Source organism: Zalophus californianus, chromosome 15 (assembly GCF_009762305.2).
Source record: "Zalophus californianus isolate mZalCal1 chromosome 15, mZalCal1.pri.v2, whole genome shotgun sequence".
NCBI lineage: Eukaryota > Metazoa > Chordata > Mammalia > Carnivora > Otariidae > Zalophus > Zalophus californianus.
This window is the reverse complement of record NC_045609.1, coordinates 79,657,905-79,674,959: the sequence shown is the minus strand read 5'-3', so window position 1 is coordinate 79,674,959 and position 17,055 is coordinate 79,657,905. Positions and strand designations below refer to the sequence as shown.

General features: G+C 47.1%; 1 protein-coding gene across 1 annotated transcript in view; it reads right to left on the bottom strand.

Moving 5' to 3' along the window:
- Nucleotides 1-1,599: 1,599 nt before the first annotated feature.
- The window catches only part of LOC113923761 (deleted in malignant brain tumors 1 protein-like), an 82,204-nt gene continuing 66,748 nt past the window's right edge, over nt 1,600-17,055 (bottom strand). Inside the window, 5 exon segments of the mRNA XM_035724137.1 lie at nt 1,600-1,891; nt 4,483-4,865; nt 7,314-7,489; nt 8,023-8,055; nt 9,522-9,842. Coding sequence (XP_035580030.1) covers nt 1,600-1,891; nt 4,483-4,865; nt 7,314-7,489; nt 8,023-8,055; nt 9,522-9,842 — 1,205 coding nt within the window.

The window sequence follows — 17,055 nt, the reverse complement described above, 5'->3', positions numbered from 1 at the left end:
AGATAAGCTTCGGAAAGGAGAAGCTCTAGCAGCTCAGAGCTCCTTGGAAAACTCCTTAATTCATCTGAGGCACTCCTGTGAAATAGATGCCTGATGCTCAAATCATGTGACTGAAGATGAAGGTACTTGGTGACAAATGATTAACTTTTGATTTACAGATGCTGTCTTCACCAGATTGACCAGCAACTATGTTTCATCAACTTCTACCAGGTATAAGAAGAGAACACCATCAAAATACCCACCAGCGTCCTATTTTTATCAAGATGGCTATCGATGAAGGTCATGTTTGACATGAGACGGAGATGTTCCCCTTTAGAGGCAGTGCCCGCCCTTGGGTCACGTGTCAGGTTTTCATCTCTTAGGACTTCAGGGTTAGCTCCCACACTCCCCCAAACCCCGTTCTCCTCCCTGGGAGACTTGACCATACTGTATTCTCATCTCATACATGCTCATGAATGACAGAAATGGGAACAATTTCTTGGACTTGAGGACTCATATTTTAAATATTGCTATTGAATATTTCTTGACAAGCAAAAAAAAAAAAAAACTGACTATGTCCAAGACTGTTCGTTTGTTTGTTTGTTTGTTTCTTTCTTTCGAGAGGGAGAGAGAGAATCTTAAGCAGGTCCCATGCCCAGCACAGAGGACTTACACGACCCTGAGATCATGACCTGAGCTGAAATCAAAAGTTGGGAGCTTAACCAACTGAGCCACCCAGGCACCCCAAGACAGTTTCTTTAAAGACAGCTTTGAGAGAACCGAGTGCAGCCCAGGCCTCTTTCTGTTAAGTACAAAGAGAACTTGGATAAAGTGGGTGCTGCCTGCCTTTTCCATGAGGGTGTTGGATATGCGAACCTTCCTTTCTGTGTTCCTCAGGTTTCTTCTGTACTTCTCAGGCTTCCTATAAAGCTTGGAGGATCTGGGACACAGACTGATTGTGTGGTAGCTCAGAAAACAGTCACACGATTGTGTATCCAACTCTCATTTGCGGTCAATGTCAAAACTGTCACCCAAACCCAGCAAAGCAGAGGCGCGATGTGTTCCCTCTGAAACAGGCAAGAAGAGCTTGTTTTGAGTAAGTGACAATGAGTAAATGAGCAAATGACATGTTCAATTCAACTAACCAGTTATTAGGGTTTAAAAGAAAAAAGAGCAGTGACTTCCCAACACTTATTTATTTTTCAAAAGACTCTTTGCAAGATCTGAAAAGAAATTCTCACACCACCCAAGGGACAGAAACAAAAAGATCCATCTACTAGCATATGAATGTTAAGGAGTCAATTAAACAAAATCTTTAAATTATCAGTCTGGTATATAGAGATAACTCTGTTCTTTAGAACATGTACAGTTGAAGACAATGATCAAGTTCTTGAAAGTGAAGAATTAGAAAACACAGCATCTCCAGCCTGCAAAGTGACTGCCTTACAACTTTAATAATCAGAGAAGGTTTATGTAGCAACAAACCTCAGTGAGAACCTCCTTAGCTGTCTCTTCTACCTGTCACTCTGAGGACAATTTCTGATTTGTCAAACTTATGACTTTGCTGCAGGGAAATAGACTTTGCTTTCTAATAACGGATTCGTGTGAGAAGTGGAGAAATCACACAAGGGTCTTACTCCGACCAGTCCCTCTGTGGATTTCCAGTGGCCCCACCACTTGGAAATGCTCAGTCTGCTCTTCTGGGGTCTCCACAGGACCCGCATCCCTCTTACTCCGCTCTACACAGCCCTGGGAGCAGCGGGAGGAGCGGTCCCCCACTTTGCACACAGCGACCTCACACTGCAGGTAGACGACATCATAGTTCCTGAGAAAGTTGAAGGCGTTGAACTTGAACTGGGCCGTGTTCTTCTGCTGGGAGTGCAGGTTGACATAAGTATTGTCTTTGATGCACCTGATAAAAGAAAAACCCTCAGCCACAAGGATTAACTTGAAGTATGGTGGGAATTCACTCTGACTCGAATCATCAGACTGATGAATTCCAAACAAAGTTCTTCCCACTACCCATTCTTTCTTTTATAAAGAAACTTAAAACACTACCATGAGTAGAAAAACCACCGTTCCTGAGCAGAAATAGAAGGTAACAGTAAAATAAACATAATAAAAAACAAACAAGGTAATTAAATTCTAGCTAGAGCCATTGCCTTCTGAAGGCCTACTCTATTTTGCCCAAAGGGGAGATTAAAGGTAGTGGTTGTATTATTTGAAGGTGAAACTTAGATTATTTTAAAATGTGTTTGTTGGGGTGCCTGGGTGGCTCAGTCAGTTAAGCATCTGCCTTTGGCTCAGGTCATGATCCCGGGGTCCTGGGATTGAGCCCCAAATCAGGCTCTCTGCTCAGCGGGGAGCTTGCTTCTCCCTCTCCCTCTGCTGCTCCCCCTGCTTGTACTCTCTCTCTCTCTCTCTCTAATAAATAAATAAAATCTGTTTAAAATATGTGTTTTGTCAACCCTAACACAACTATGGAAAAAGTTAAGGAAAGAAGTATAAATGATCCATCAAGAGAGGAGATAAAATGGAATAATATAAAATGTTCCATTAAAATCAGAGAAGGCAGCAAAAGGAGAGTGGGGGTAGAAACAAAGAACAAATTCAACAAATAGAAAACAGTTACCAAGATGGTAGATTTTCATCCAACTATATCCATAATCACTTTATTTTTTAAAAAGTTTATTTACTTATTTGAGAGAGAGAGAGAGAGAGAGAGAGAGAGAATGAGAGTGTGAGCTGGGAGAAGAGGGAGAGGGAGAGAGAATCTTAAGCAGATTCCATGCTCAGTGTGGAGCCCAATGTGAGGCTCAATTTTATGACCCTGAGATCATGGCCTGAGCTGAAATCAAGAGTTTGATGCTTAACCCACTGAGCCACCCAGGTGCCCCTCAATAATCATTTTAAGTGTGAGTGTTCTAAATATGCCAATTTAAAGATACAGACTGCCAGAGTAGATAAAATGAAAACAACAACAAGAAAACCCAAGATCCAACTACTGTTGTCTATAAGACATCCACTTTAAATATAAAGACCTAGAAAAGGGATGGAGAAAGATTTGCCATGCTAATACTAATCAAAAGAAAGCTGGAGTAGCTACATGAATTTGAGACAAAGCAGAGTTCAGGGCCAGGACAGTTATCAGGAATGAAGAGGGGTACTGCATAATAATAAAGGGATCAGCCCTCCAAAAAGACAGAACAAGCCTTAATGTATACACAGGTAACAACAGAGTGTCAAAATGCGTGAGACAAAAAGTAATAGAACTGCAAAGAAATCTACAAGCCCACTGCGTTGGCTGGAGACTCCAGCACCCCTCTGCCTGTAACGGACAGATCCACCAGAAAATCAGGAAGGATGCTGTTGATCTGAAAAGCACCGCTGATCAGCTAGACTTACAGACATCTAAGGAGTACTCCATCCAACAACAGCAGGATACAATCCTTCTCAAGCCCATGTGGAACGTTCACTGAGATGGACACCTTCTGGACCATAAACTACACCTTAGCAAATTTACAGAAAAGCAACCACACCAAACACATCCTCTGATCACCATGGAATTGAACTGGAAATCAGTCACAGAAATGTTGCTGGAAAATTCTTACTTGGAAATGAAACAACACACTTCTAAGTGAGCCAGAGGTAAAAGAAAAAGTCTCAAGAGGAATTTAAGAAATATTTCAAACTGAGTGAAAATGAATATACAATTTACCAAAATCAAAGGCATGAATTGGAAAAGAAGAAAGATCTATAATCAAGAATCTAAGACACCACCCGAGGAAATGAGAGAAAAAAAAGAGCAATTTAAACCTAAAGCAAGCAGAAGAGTAGAGTGTTGGCTGTTACATTCTGGCATCAAACCGTGCCTCCCTCCTTGATCTATTTGTAAGAATTGAAAGGGAAGAGCTCTCTCGTTCAGAGACTCAGTGCAGTTTAATGCCTCATCTGTGCACCTCCCATGCTATGGCTCATGCCACCTCTGCACGGTGCTGTGTCTTGCCCATCTCCTGGCTTTTGGAAACAGGTACCACGATGATGCTTCCCACGTGGCTCTCACCACTTTAAAGCTACCATCCGTAAGCGATGGGATTTTTGTCCTTTTGCACTGGTTGCCAGTTGCCCATCCATAATAAGTGTTTTGCTCCTGGGAGGGGGCAAAGGAGCTACAAAGGCAAACAATATCCTCAAATTCTCATTTGGTGAATCCTTTGTTTAACCAAGGGAGCAAGAATACATCTCACCACTCTAAGAGTTTAGGCTGAGAAAACCCGCCAGCCCATTGAGGTAGGACAGACGCCCTGAGAGCCTGAACCATGAATGGGGAGCGTAATAAAGTCATAAAACACAAAGGGAAGGGAGGCACGGGCAAGAAAGGGTAAGGCAGGACAGCAGGGCCCCAGACAACAAGGGCTCTGCCCCGCTGAGAAGCCACAGGTCCCCAAAGCCATGTCCCGTGAATATAACAGCCAGTGCTAGAGGGCTTTCTATTTTCCTTACCCATGCCGGATCAAATCGTACTTGACAGTCGCAAAGTCGTGGGGATCTGGAGAAGCCACACAGGTATCCACGAAGAGCCGCAGGCTGGGGCTGGGGCTATGGAGCGTGGCCTGGAGGAAGACTGCTTTCTTCTGACTGGCATAGTATGGCCCCATTTTCCTCACATACTGGGACGTGGGCAACTCAAGGAAGGATACAGACACGTCATAGCCAACGCTGTCCCTGGGGACGTCAGCCCCTGGGATGATTTCAACTTCAGACGGGCCATCCACCCTGCAGGTGAGCTTGAGCTGAGGCACCCTATGCCGCATGAAAATTCGGCCGGGGTGGTCCTGGATCCGGCCTCTGATGGAGTTGGCGTAGCTGAGGGAGCCGAGCCCTTCCTGGGAGGACAAGAGGGGAGTTTCTGGCCAGTGCTCCCAGCTCCTTTACAAACACCCTTCTGCGTGGGCAGAGGCCCCTCTCTCCCACCCCTGCTTGGTCCTAGCTCGCCGATGGGCTGGGAGCCGGAGGCCTCGGGCCCGCCGTCTGTGGCCCCTCATGCCCTGATGGGGTGATGTAATGCCCTTGCTGCCTGGAGTCCAGGTGCATGCAAGGAGCCCCCGGTGTGTGAGCCTGGACTCCCTTCCTCCCTCCGTGAGGGCTAAAGCTGCACCGGTGTGGGGCGGGGCAGGGGCTCCATGCTAGCTACTTGGTGCTCCCTCGGCCCAAGTCCCCCCCCATCCCATCCCGTCATCCTGTGGTGGTCTCAGGCAAGCACCGGCCATGGTCCACCGGTGCTCTTCTCCTCTCTTCGGCTCCTTCCTCTGCTTGGCCCCAGACCCGTTCTGGCTCCTTGTGAGCTGTGGGCCTGGCCCTGCTCAGCTTCAGTCTCAGCCGTGCTCCTTCAAATCCAGCACGACTTGAAGGGCTAAGGGGGTGCTGAAGGCCACCATGCAGAGCGGCCATAGTCTCTGGCAGCCCGGTGCCCACAGCCCTGTGTGCTGTCCAGAGACTCAGCCTGCCCCGTGACGCTGGTTCAAGGAAGCCTCTGTGTGACTCAGATCCTTGACGTTCTGCCTTGGAACCTCCGAGGACCACCCCGTCAGCTCAAACCAGGTCTGCCTTTCTAGGCTTTTCCTTTCCCACTCATCCCCCCTGCCCCTTCCCAGTCCCCATTATGAAATTTTAATACAACAAAGACACCCTTTATGTTCCTCATGAATAACTGTGCTTTATCCATAAAAACAGATTTTTTTTTTTTTTTTTTTTGCCCCTAAGAACAAATATCTCCCCTGCCCCTTGAAGCAGATCTCACCCTGATGCACGGCGTAGAGGAAAAGTGAACTCATTGACCACACAGCCCTGCCCCTTCCCGGGGCCCAGCACGTCCCGGTGCTGACTGCCTCAGGTCTCTTCCTGAGCCCTCCAAACTTGCTGCTGCGGGGCCTGGGTGCTAGCTGCCCCCTGCCTGGAGCACTGCTCCTGCTCCACTCTACCGAGCTCCGTGTCCTCCTTCAGGTCTTGGCTCCCTGGCCACCCGATTCCAAGCGGCCTTCCTTCCACCCCACATCATTTCCCGTTCCCTTCCTCGTTTTGCTGTCTTCTGAGCATCTGTAAAACGATTCTCCAATGTGCACTTGTTCAGTGCCTGTCTCCCTTTTCTCGAAGTGAGAGCTGTGGAGCAGGACCCCTGTCAGTCTGGTTGGCCACTGTGTCCTCAGCACCTGGAAGGTTGCTCAGCCACTGACTGAAATCACGCGTTCTGTGGTGGTGTGTTCGCCGTGGGTGGCCCGGGACTGGCCGTCACCCTGAGGGGTTCCCGACCTGCTGTGTCCTCTCTCCCCCATGAGGTGAGAGCTGGGCCAGCCAGGGCCACAGAGGACAGCGGCAGGGTCCTCTCTGACGGCCTAGAAGCTTCCGTGGTGCCTGCCCCCCCAGACACTGGGGGGCTTCCGGCATGGCCCCTGGGGCGGAAACCTCTGAGTTAAAAACTAGACGTTTCAGAGCAAAAAGGGTAAGAATGACCGTGATCTGCATAACCAAATAGACAAAATGTGAAGTAGGGAATCAAAGTGGTCGCTTGGCATCACGCAGACTGTTTGAATGAATTAACCTCCAACCATGCCGAAGGTTTGCTGTTTTTGTGTGTGTGTGTCTAAATACGGATACAAAAGAAGAGAGGAACAACATGGAGATCCTGTTGTGGAACAGGTTACACTGTTAGATATACTGAAAAAAAGGATTTTGTAGTTAGACACTCTTCCTATGTCCCTGGTCTACTTGTTTCTTTAACTTCAATGACATTGTTCTGTGAAATAAGCTGCTGGTTAAGGAACAGGAAATAAACATATGCATTTCATTATCCCCACCTGTCCTGGATATGTGCTTTCTAGATTGGGAAATACAGCTAGTTGCCTGGTGAGAACACAGCAGTCAGATAGATCATCTGTCCTCCCCCATGCCCAGCACTGTGGCCTGCCCAGAGGACGACGTGTGCACGGAAGGTGAATAAAGAAGCATGTGGTGGAAAATGCTTGGCTTTGGAGCTAAGAGAACAGCATGCATCATCCATCCATCCGTCGGGTGTTTACCCATCCATCAGTCCATCAGCACTCAGCACTTAAAACTGTGTATTACAAATTCAGTATGTATTCCAAATTCCCAAAAAGGAAGGAAGATTTCAGACAAATGAGTGAGTGCTTCAGGTCTCACTGAACTCAGGAACAAAATCAGGGTGGTGCCTTTCCTCTGTCCCTACCAAGTTTTGAACAGATGGTTGAATTTTCCAAATAGCTCTCCTTGGCCTCCATCCACAGAAGGTTACCACCACCTCGGCAGCCGTTTCTCACCTGTCTGATGGTGCCACAGCGACCATAGGGGATGCTGAAGATCAGGTAGCGCCCGGTGACTTGGGGGCGGCACAGCGCATCATTTAAGCGGATGTCCCAAGAGGAGTAGCCCAGCCTCCGGAGATAGCCTCGGTCAATGGTGACTCGGAAGAGGTGAGGCAAGCAGGAGAGCTGGGCTACAGGAGGAGGAGCATGGGGAGAAACTCACGAAGAATTTGGCACACTGGACGTATAGGTGGGTGTGTGCTTACTTTATAAAGCGTGGGCGGTGCCTCGGCGGCGGGGGGGGGGGGCTGGCTCAGCTCTCATCACCCTCTACCCTTGACTTAACTTTCACTGACTTTATTTATGTCCCTCCTTTTCCAAAAGTCACACCATATCATGGGAATCCTACCCACGGCACATGTCCCACGGTCTGAGTGAGCCTTGTCTAAAGATTTAAAGGACAGCCCACTTCCCACGTTGAGGACACCCGAGGTTGAATGTACATCTATCTGAGGTTTTGTATGAGAGGTAGTTTGGGAAAAGAGAGTGGAAGCAAAGCGGGAGGGAGCATGGGTACTAAGGGGCTTCTTCCCCAACCTCCTAAAGCCCACAAGTAGATGGAGATGCCAGATTTCTCAGCGGAGACACAGAAAAGCCCATACTTTCTCCCGAGACAACTGCTCTCTCAGCTCCCCCTTCCCGCAGCCTGGAGGGGCGGGCTTACCCTTGTCCTTGGGTATAGCAGAGGCAGCTGGACCTGGTGAGGGGAGAAGGGTGAGAAGCGAGTGTCAGCTGGGCAGACACAGCGGAGGAGGAGGCTCTAGCTGGCAGTAGACAGGCAGCGTGGAGAAATGGGCTCATTCGGTTTAGCTCTTACAGCTGGAATACAATGGCTTGAAAATACTGCAGGGCAATGGGGAGGGAAAGAGGGCCCAGGGCCTCCTGATGGAGCTGTGGGGGAGGGATTTCTGCATGTATCAAGTAGTGTTGAGAATACTGGTGTCATCAACGCCAAGATTTGTTAGAACAAGGGAAGAATCAATGCAGACTTTGCAGGTTCTAAACACCGTCGTCTGTATGAATCTGGCTGATGTCCCTTCCCATGCACGTGGCATGCTTGGGATCTCAGGCTGGGACATAGGCAGCCTGTGGCCCTCAAAGGCCTCCCTAGCCCAGAAGCAAGGCAGGACAGTAACCCAGGGCCAGGGCCCAGCCCAGGGAGCATGGCTGGCCACATTCACTCAACCCCTTCAGATGCTCTTGGCCCCAGACCTCTGGTCCTTCTGTCGCTATACCCAATGGAAAGGAACCCCCTTGGTGTATAATCCAAGAGTGGAAAATGAATGACTCTTTCTAGTGGGCCTGCTGACAGCAGAAGGGATGGCTGGAACTGTGAACAGACACAGCGAAAGCGAGGATCCTGGAGATAAGAGCCCAAGGCCCCAGGCCAACTCTTACTCATAAGGCTCTCTGCGGGACGCTTTGTCTCTGGGGGACTCTGGTGGTTTTTCTACGTACGATCCATTTCTACTTAGAACAAGAGTACCTCCCACGTAAAGATAAAAGCACTGGGAGTGATTCCTTTGTTTACCTGTAAAAAACTAAATATGGAACAGACAAAGAAGCTCGGACTTGTTCACCAGATCTTACAATTCCGTCACTTTTTGAGATTTACCTGGGTAAATTTAAGACAAACCTAAGAAAGTACTACTCCACACAGAAGAGGGGCAACCTCTGGAGGTCAGAATGCCAAGATGGGTACCGGGTGGTAACAAAAAGTACTCCAGGAAAGGGATAGGCCAAATCTTGGATGAAAGGAACACAAAGGGAGCCCAGGATATTGTAGGGTTCGGACTCCTGAGGGCTGGGTCAAGGGTGTCCACCTAGGATTGTGCCCTTGATGACCTTGTCAGAAATTGAAAAAGGGTCTTTTGGTCTGACTGGTAGCCTCAAGTTCTACATCCTTAATCACTGCATTATACTGTTCCTTCTTCCTTCGACCTCATCATCTTATAGCCCTATTTCAGAACAAATATTGCCCTGAATTGGAATTGGACAAAATCGATGAATAAAACCACAAAGCTGTGCCATGAAAATATTCAGCACAGTGGTTGTGTGGCAAATATGCCCTTGCTATCCTAGCAGAGGGCGCCATGGCCAACGTGCTGTCCCCTGGCCTTAGGAGCGCTGGCAGGGGACGAGGCACGGAGCCTGGGGACACACCTGCACAGATCACGCCCGCGTCCTCCCAGTGCCGGCAGTTGTGCTGGGCCCAGCCCGAGTGGCCGCAGCGGTCCAGTGTGTCCTCGGTGCCCACGCAGCGCACATTGTCCAGCAGGATGGGCCCCGAGCCCGGGCCAAAGTGGCAGCGCCCTGGGGCAGCGAGCGCGCGGCCACAGCCCAGCAGGCGGCACACGACGCGGGCACCCCTGATGTCCCAGTGGTCGTCGCACACCGTGCCCCACACGCCCTGGTGGCGGACCTCAACCCGGCCCTCACAGCGGCTGCGCCCGTTGGCCAGGCGCAGGGGCAGGTCTGCAGGAGGACAGAAAGTGAGTCAGGGGACAGCGGTGACAGGCGCGACCGCCGTCCTCCACTGCCCCGCATCTCCGGGTCATGCGTCATTTGCCACGGAAGAAACGACACCACAGTGAGATCCACCATGCCTGGTGGTGCTGCCCTCTCTCTCTGTCTCTCTCTCTCCTTCCTTTCCTCCCCCTCCACCCCCACCATGGCACTCCCTCTCTCATAAAAAGTCAAACCTGCATTAACCAAAGCCCTCAAAGAACATCGGATATTGTCAGCCTAGTTGCCCAGATACCTAAGAATTTCATCCTTAAACAAAAACACTAAACACCAAAAGAAAACAAAATGGCAAAAAACTCCAATCTTGGGAGAATTGTTGAGGCACTGGCTTGACTTAGTGAACAAATCCATCCTATAAAATTTCTTTTACTCCTGATGAATAAAAACCAACATCTGAACTGTAAAAAGTGTCTTCTGTGACCTCGCTCTTCCACTTCCAGGTGTTTACTCGGGGTAACTGAGAACAGATGTGCACTGCAAGATTTGTATGTAGCAGAATTCTCCACTGGAGACAAAAACCGGGTAGCACCCTTATGTACCCCCGCAGGAGAGGGGATAAATTGCAGAAGACCCACCCACCGGAATATTAGTAAGCAATAAAAAGGAACAAAGTACCAATATAAGGAACCATCTGGACAAATCTCAAAAACAATTTGTTAAGCAAAAGAAGTCAGACGCAAAAGAGCACATTATTTGATTGCATTTATATGAGATTCTAGAAAAACAAATCTAATCTACAGGGACAGAAAGCAGACCTGTGGTTGCCTGGGGGATTTACTGCGAAAGGACATGAAGGAACTTTTCTGGGTGATGGGAACACTCCATGGCTTGATTGTGCTGGTGGTTGCACAGTTGGCTACATTAGAAAAATCTCATAGATGTGTGCAATTCATTGTATATAATTATACTTCAGGGGATTTAAAAAGTAAAAATTATTTTAAAAATCTGTATTATGTTGGTGGTGCCACACCCATAGATGTGTGTGAAACGATTTGTCTTCATATAAAGTGGTTGCCGGTGACTGTTTCCAACTTCCTGCTCTCTTTGGTCCATAGAAGATGTTTAGTGAATGCTAATAAATACCACTGGCTGTGGTTTCTCTGTGGCTACAGTATCTTGGTTTAGGATAGCTGTTTGCTCCTCATCTAATTTGTTGCTGTGATATTGGACCAAGATAACCATGTTTGTGGGAACTATGAATAAAGGCAAATGTCTTTACGGTGAGGTCCCAGGAGGTGAATGTGGGGCTTCCGACCCACAAAGGTGTGTGTGTGTGTGTGTGTGTGTGTGTGTGTGTGTGTGTGTGTACACACATCTGTGTGCACATATCTACTTATTAGCTCATAAAAGTTTTCTGTAAAGAGAAGCAACTTTGAAGAAAAAATATGGCTTTAATGGTATTAATAATGATTTGATAATTTAAGTGCTTAGAACAAACACAACTTACCAGGTAAAGGGGTCATGTCCTCACCAATTGAAATTGTAACTGTAAAAAGAAAAACTGAGCTTAAAAAAAAAAAATGCGTATCCTCAAAGTCACATATTTATATTCAAACCTGAAAAAGAACCACACATTTTCTCGAGGTTTAGACACTAGTTGTTTTGTTTGAGTTTCTGCTTAGGTTTAGGTGCAGAAATACTGTCCACTAAGTTTTATTTTCTTATCAAAACGTAGCAAGTGGTGTGTCCTGTTTATTCTCCAAAAAGAAAATAATTCGATAAATGGTCAGAAAAGAAGCCTTATAAATATACAGAATTTTTATAGGAAGAATATAAAAGCATTAGATTTTGTAGGAAAAATGTTTATTGAGGTGGCCTATGTGAGTCAGGTCAATATAAACATATTTAAAAACTCTAAGGAATAAAATAATTTGATCAGGACAATTAAATGAAGAAAACCAATCAGATTTCTCAGAAACATTTTTAGATAAGAAGAAGATCATATCTGAGAGCTATAATTCCATGTGAAATATACAGAAGGAAACAAGGTAGGAAAAGTAACAATGGATTTTATGATAGAATATGGTTGTATACATTACTATACAGCTAAGGGTTAGTGTAGCAACAGGCATATGATCTTTACCAGGTGATGATGTCACTTTTGTTGAAATCGGATTTATGGCTGCCAAAAAAAAAAAAGAGAGAAAAAAATTGTTTCCAGTAAAAAAGAAAGCATTAATATTGCATGTCATTGAAATTTTACCGCTGTACACTACAAGTTTATGAAAATAAGCCTGATCCATAAGTTGCATAGAATAGAATCCACCCTGCTTATTTATCTCATGGACTTCTACATCCAGGAGTAAAATGGCAAATGAATTGGCATTTTGCCAGATAGACGAACAACTCCCATTTGGAGCATCCATGCTATGTCCTATAATTTACATCTCGAATCCCTACAACAGCTGTTCCAGGGAAATATTGTCAGTGTTTTAGAGATAAGGAAGTCGAGACTCAGAGAGCTTGTAAACATGCCTGGGACATCTTCAGCTCTGACCTGGGAGGCCCCAAAGCATACAGCCTTTCTACAGCGCTCTGCCTTTCAGGAGTATAAAATGTGGGTGTTGCATTCATTCTGCACACTGTGAGGGGAATAAGGATAAGGGGGGAGGAAGGTAATGGGCTAATAACGGCCACCACATCTGCCCTACACTCCACGAGGCAGGAAGTGATTTTGCTGTCATGATTTCATAAAGGAAGTAAAGTGTGTGAGTGCCTCCTGATCTACGTGACAATCAACCCAGTTACCATCAACCAGATCTGCAAAGAAAAGCTCACCTCATGTGATATCAAGAGCCAGTGAGAATGACAAGAGAAGGGATCTTCTGCCAAAAGTGAGGTCGTGGTGGGGCCAGGGAAAGAAGGAAGGGAGGAAGGGAGGGAGGGATGGAAGGAGGGAGGGAGGCAAACAATCCTTAAATATAAGTAAGAGGAAGGTTCTAAACTTGGTTTCACTGCTTTTTATACCATTGTGTCTTCAAAGTAACGAGGACTTGAAAAGAAAGGAAAGAAATAAAATATAAGAAAGCAATAGGTCTCGCTACTGAAGAGCTCAGTATCTGCTCCATCGGATGGAGTCACATAGACAGGTTCATCAGCAAAGCCTGGGAGCAGGGAGGATGTTGCATGGGAGCTGGGGGACCTAGCTTGCCCTGCCCTGTGACTGTTGTGGACTGAATTATGTCCCCTCAAAATTCACATGTCAAAGCCCTAACCCCCAGCGTGGATGTATTTGGAGATGGGGTCTCTGAGGAAGTAATCATGCTCAAGTGAGGTCATGGGGGGGGCCCCCATCTGATGGCACTAGTGTCCTTATAAGAAGACATACCAGAGTGCCTCTCCCCACCCTCCTTCAGAGAGCATTCACTGAGGAAAGCACTCAGTGAGAAGATGGCCATCTTCAACCCAAGAGAAGACCCTCACTAGACGCCAACCCTGCTGGCACTGTGGAAAATAAATTTCTGTTGTTTAAGCCACATGGTTTGGGATATTTAGTTATGGCTGCCTGAGTTAAGACAGTGGCCTCATTTTCCTCCAAAACGAAGGTAGTGGTTCAGCATTTTCCTCCTCGAATGTGGCCCATGACCAGCAACATGGGCATCTCCCAGGAGCCTGTGAGAAATGCAGAATCCAGCCTCCACCTGGAGCCACGAAATCCGAAACTGCATTTTAACAAGTTCTCCAGGCCGACCGCTTGTACGTTACCGTTTGAGAATCACTGCTGTGGGTCGTCTCTAAGGTATCGTCCAGGGTTGACGCTTTAGCCCTACTCATCCTGTCCTCTCATCTGCCTCCACCGTGTTCGGAATCATAACCACCGTTGGCTCCAGGGGCCTGGAACCAACCAGACCTCCCTCTCCTCTCTCCTGACCTCTCTTGGGGAGATAGGAAGTGTTTTCTCTGGGTGTGTCCGCTCCTGCTGGGCTGAGGTTTCTCAGTCACTCACCAGGGGGCACCGCAAAGAGCAGAGTGCGTACCTGGGGAAGGCGCCTCTTCTCCTGGAGTGGGGGTTGTATCTGCGAACAAAGAAGAATCAAACTCAAATATCAGTGAAAAGACAAGGGAATGTTTTGGGTTGAACGACAGTGTGGTAGAAGATGGAATTGCAAATGGGTAGAACCAACACTATCACAATCGAGTTCTCTTGCATTTGGGTGTGCAGGATGGATCAAGGCATCACCTGTAACATAACACAGACCACCAAGCGAGTGGACGTGTGGAGCCCCTGCCCTTGCCTGCCATGGGCACATCTGATTAAGACCAGCGCAACAAGCAGGGGGTGTTTCCTAGCGGAGGGACCACTCCTGTGACTATGGATGCGTGAAGAGAACACGAAGCTTCATTTCTGTGAAAAGGACGCTGGGACTTCTGTTTCCATCAGGGCTTCTGCGACAGACAAAATATTCAGTACCTATGTTCATTGGCCCAAAGAAAGAGGGAGAGTTGATCATATTTAACTTAAGAAATGTGACAGGCAGAGAACATTACCAGGGGGTGTGTCTCCTTCTGCTGAAGTTGAAGATGTATCTGTTTAGGGACAGAGAAATAGGGCACTTAAAAATGGGAGAAAGGACACTTCAGTGTGTCTTTTCATTCAGTCTACTTTGTGGTCAACATGGTCATCACGTGGGCTCATTTTCTAAATAGAACATGGCAAGTGAGAAGCTAGTCTCATTGATTTAAACCACACAACAAGAGAGCATTTACCGGTGGGAGAGGTCACTTCTGCTGAGGTTGAAGCGCTATCTGTAGAAAAAGAGAAGAAAAGACCTAAATACCAACAGAGAGAAGAGGACTCCTGGGGTCTGTTCTTACTGAGGCTGTGCTGGGGATAAGCTTTCCATAGAACAGCCTAGTCTGATGAATGGAACTCCAAGAAGAGGCACTTAATGGGGCAGGAGACAGTGTCTTACCTGGTGTGGAGGTCACAGCGGTTGCTACTGAAGCTGCAGGTGAACAAAAATAACAAGGCAGCAATAAGACACCCATATCAGGCTTACGTGTTCGTAAGATACAGGAGACGTAAAGGTGGCCGTCCTAGATCAGTATGACTGGCCTGTCTTGTCTTCTTGCTTTCCAGACAGGGCCTATGGCAGGGCATCCCTAGATCCTCCATTGCCTCTAGGCCACCCCTCCACTCCTTGGGTCTCCATTCCTCTTGCCCACCCTTTACTTCTCCCCTTGGAGAAGGAGGACATTACCAACTCAGAGGGCAACAACCATTGGTCGAAGTTTCTCCCAATATGGGCTAGTCTCACAAAGATTCTGTAATTGGAAGGATTCCTTTGCCTGGTCCTCTCTCCTCTCCTCAAATGGTTGGAAGACAGTGACAGAGGAAAGGGCGAGCTCTATAGACTGGAGCTTTCTCTAGGTGGGCTGTCCCAAGACCCAGACTGCGGGTAAGGAGGGGGTGGCAGGTCCATTTGCCTCTTGTACTAAGAGTTGCCCTCCAACCAAAACTTCTCGGTAATAAAGGCCATATTTTGGTATTGACTCTGGTGTTTTATTTCATTGCTTTAGCACTGAAGAGTAGGGAAGAGCACCCTCTTTATTGTCCTCCTCATAAATAAACCTCTAACACTCTATTTGTAAAACTGTTCACCCCAAAGTCACATCAGGAACTCCTCAGATAATTGCAGCCAGCATCACTCAAGATTATCGTTCAAGACTAAAGTTACTTGTTAACTGTGGTTGACCCTGTATCCCTCAATACCTTGGCACAGAGCCTGGCACATGATCATCCTTGCCGAATGCTGGGTGAATGTCTGAGGAGGATCAATCAAAGCCATGGCTTGACTCCCTGCCATCTCGCCAACACCCACGCTGTGGTTGGTCTCCAGGAGAAACTCCCACCATGGGCAGTTGACGATAGACCACCAGTCAGTCCAGTGAGTGACTTATTTTTGAGTTTGGGAATTGGCTGAACTATTTTCCCTTGGCCCATGCATTTAGCTGGGCTGCCCAGAATTCATTCACCATCAGGGGGTACAGAGGTGGCCTATGTGAGTCAGGTCAGTATAAACATATTTAACAACTCTAAAGAATAAAATAACTTGATCAGGACATAAGCAATTGCATAATGAGCTCCCTGGAATATCAAATAAGATAATTTATAGCAAGTAAGATGGATAGAGCCCACAATACCATAAAAATTACCTGTTGAGGTGGTTACAGTAATACTAAAAGATTCTGGAAATGAGGAAAGGCAATTGGTCAAAACCTCCTAAATGGCAAAAATACTTGTTTTATAGTTAACTCATTTTCTTCTCTCCGTCCCTGGAGCATAGAAATCAAAGACTTCATTTATTTAATCAACAGATTTTGATCCATCAATCTCCTCTATGGCAGACACTGTGCTAGATGCTGGAGTCAAACAATAAAGAAAGCGAGACAGGGCTCCTGTTCTGTCAAAGTGCAGCTGTGACCAGCGCTATGAAGGAGAGATATGTGATGCTCTGAGAACCTATCACAGGTGATCTCACCTGGCCAGTGAGTTCCCCTCTCTGTCTTCCCGAGAGGCACCACCACCACCTTGTGCCTGGCACAGGGTCTGGCCCAGACTAGGCACTCCCCTCAAAGACTGTGACAACCTGACACTCCTTCCCTCCGCGCCCCCCTCCCAAAAGCTGTCTTGGCTTTGGCCCTGGTGACATGGCGCAGGCAGTCTTGTTGACCCATCTGCCTACATTTGCAGAGGGCAGAGGGCATTACCAGGTGAAGAAGTCACTTCTGCTGAAGTAGAAATTATGCCTAAATAGGAAACACAAACAGGAAAACCAGTCAATCGATGAGAAAGGTTTTGTGCATTTTCTAGTTCTACACAATTCTGCCTTTCCTAAGATCTCTTCTACCTGATTTTGTTGTTGGAAAAATTCAAGTGTGAGGACTAGTCATTTCCCAACCTCCTGAATAAAAGTTAAGGCACCCAAAGCAAAACATGAAGCATTATAAATAAAAACTTTCCTGAAATGGAGCACATTTCCCTGCCCTGTCCTTTTACTTTTATTTTTTTTTTAAAGATTTTATTTATTTATTCGACAGAGAGAGAGAGACAGCGAGAGAGGGAACACAAGCAGGGGGAGTGGGAGAGGGAGAAGCAGGCTTCCCGCGGAGCAGGGAGCCCGATGCGGGGCTGCCCTGTCTTTTTAAACAGAAGACATAGTCCACCCTG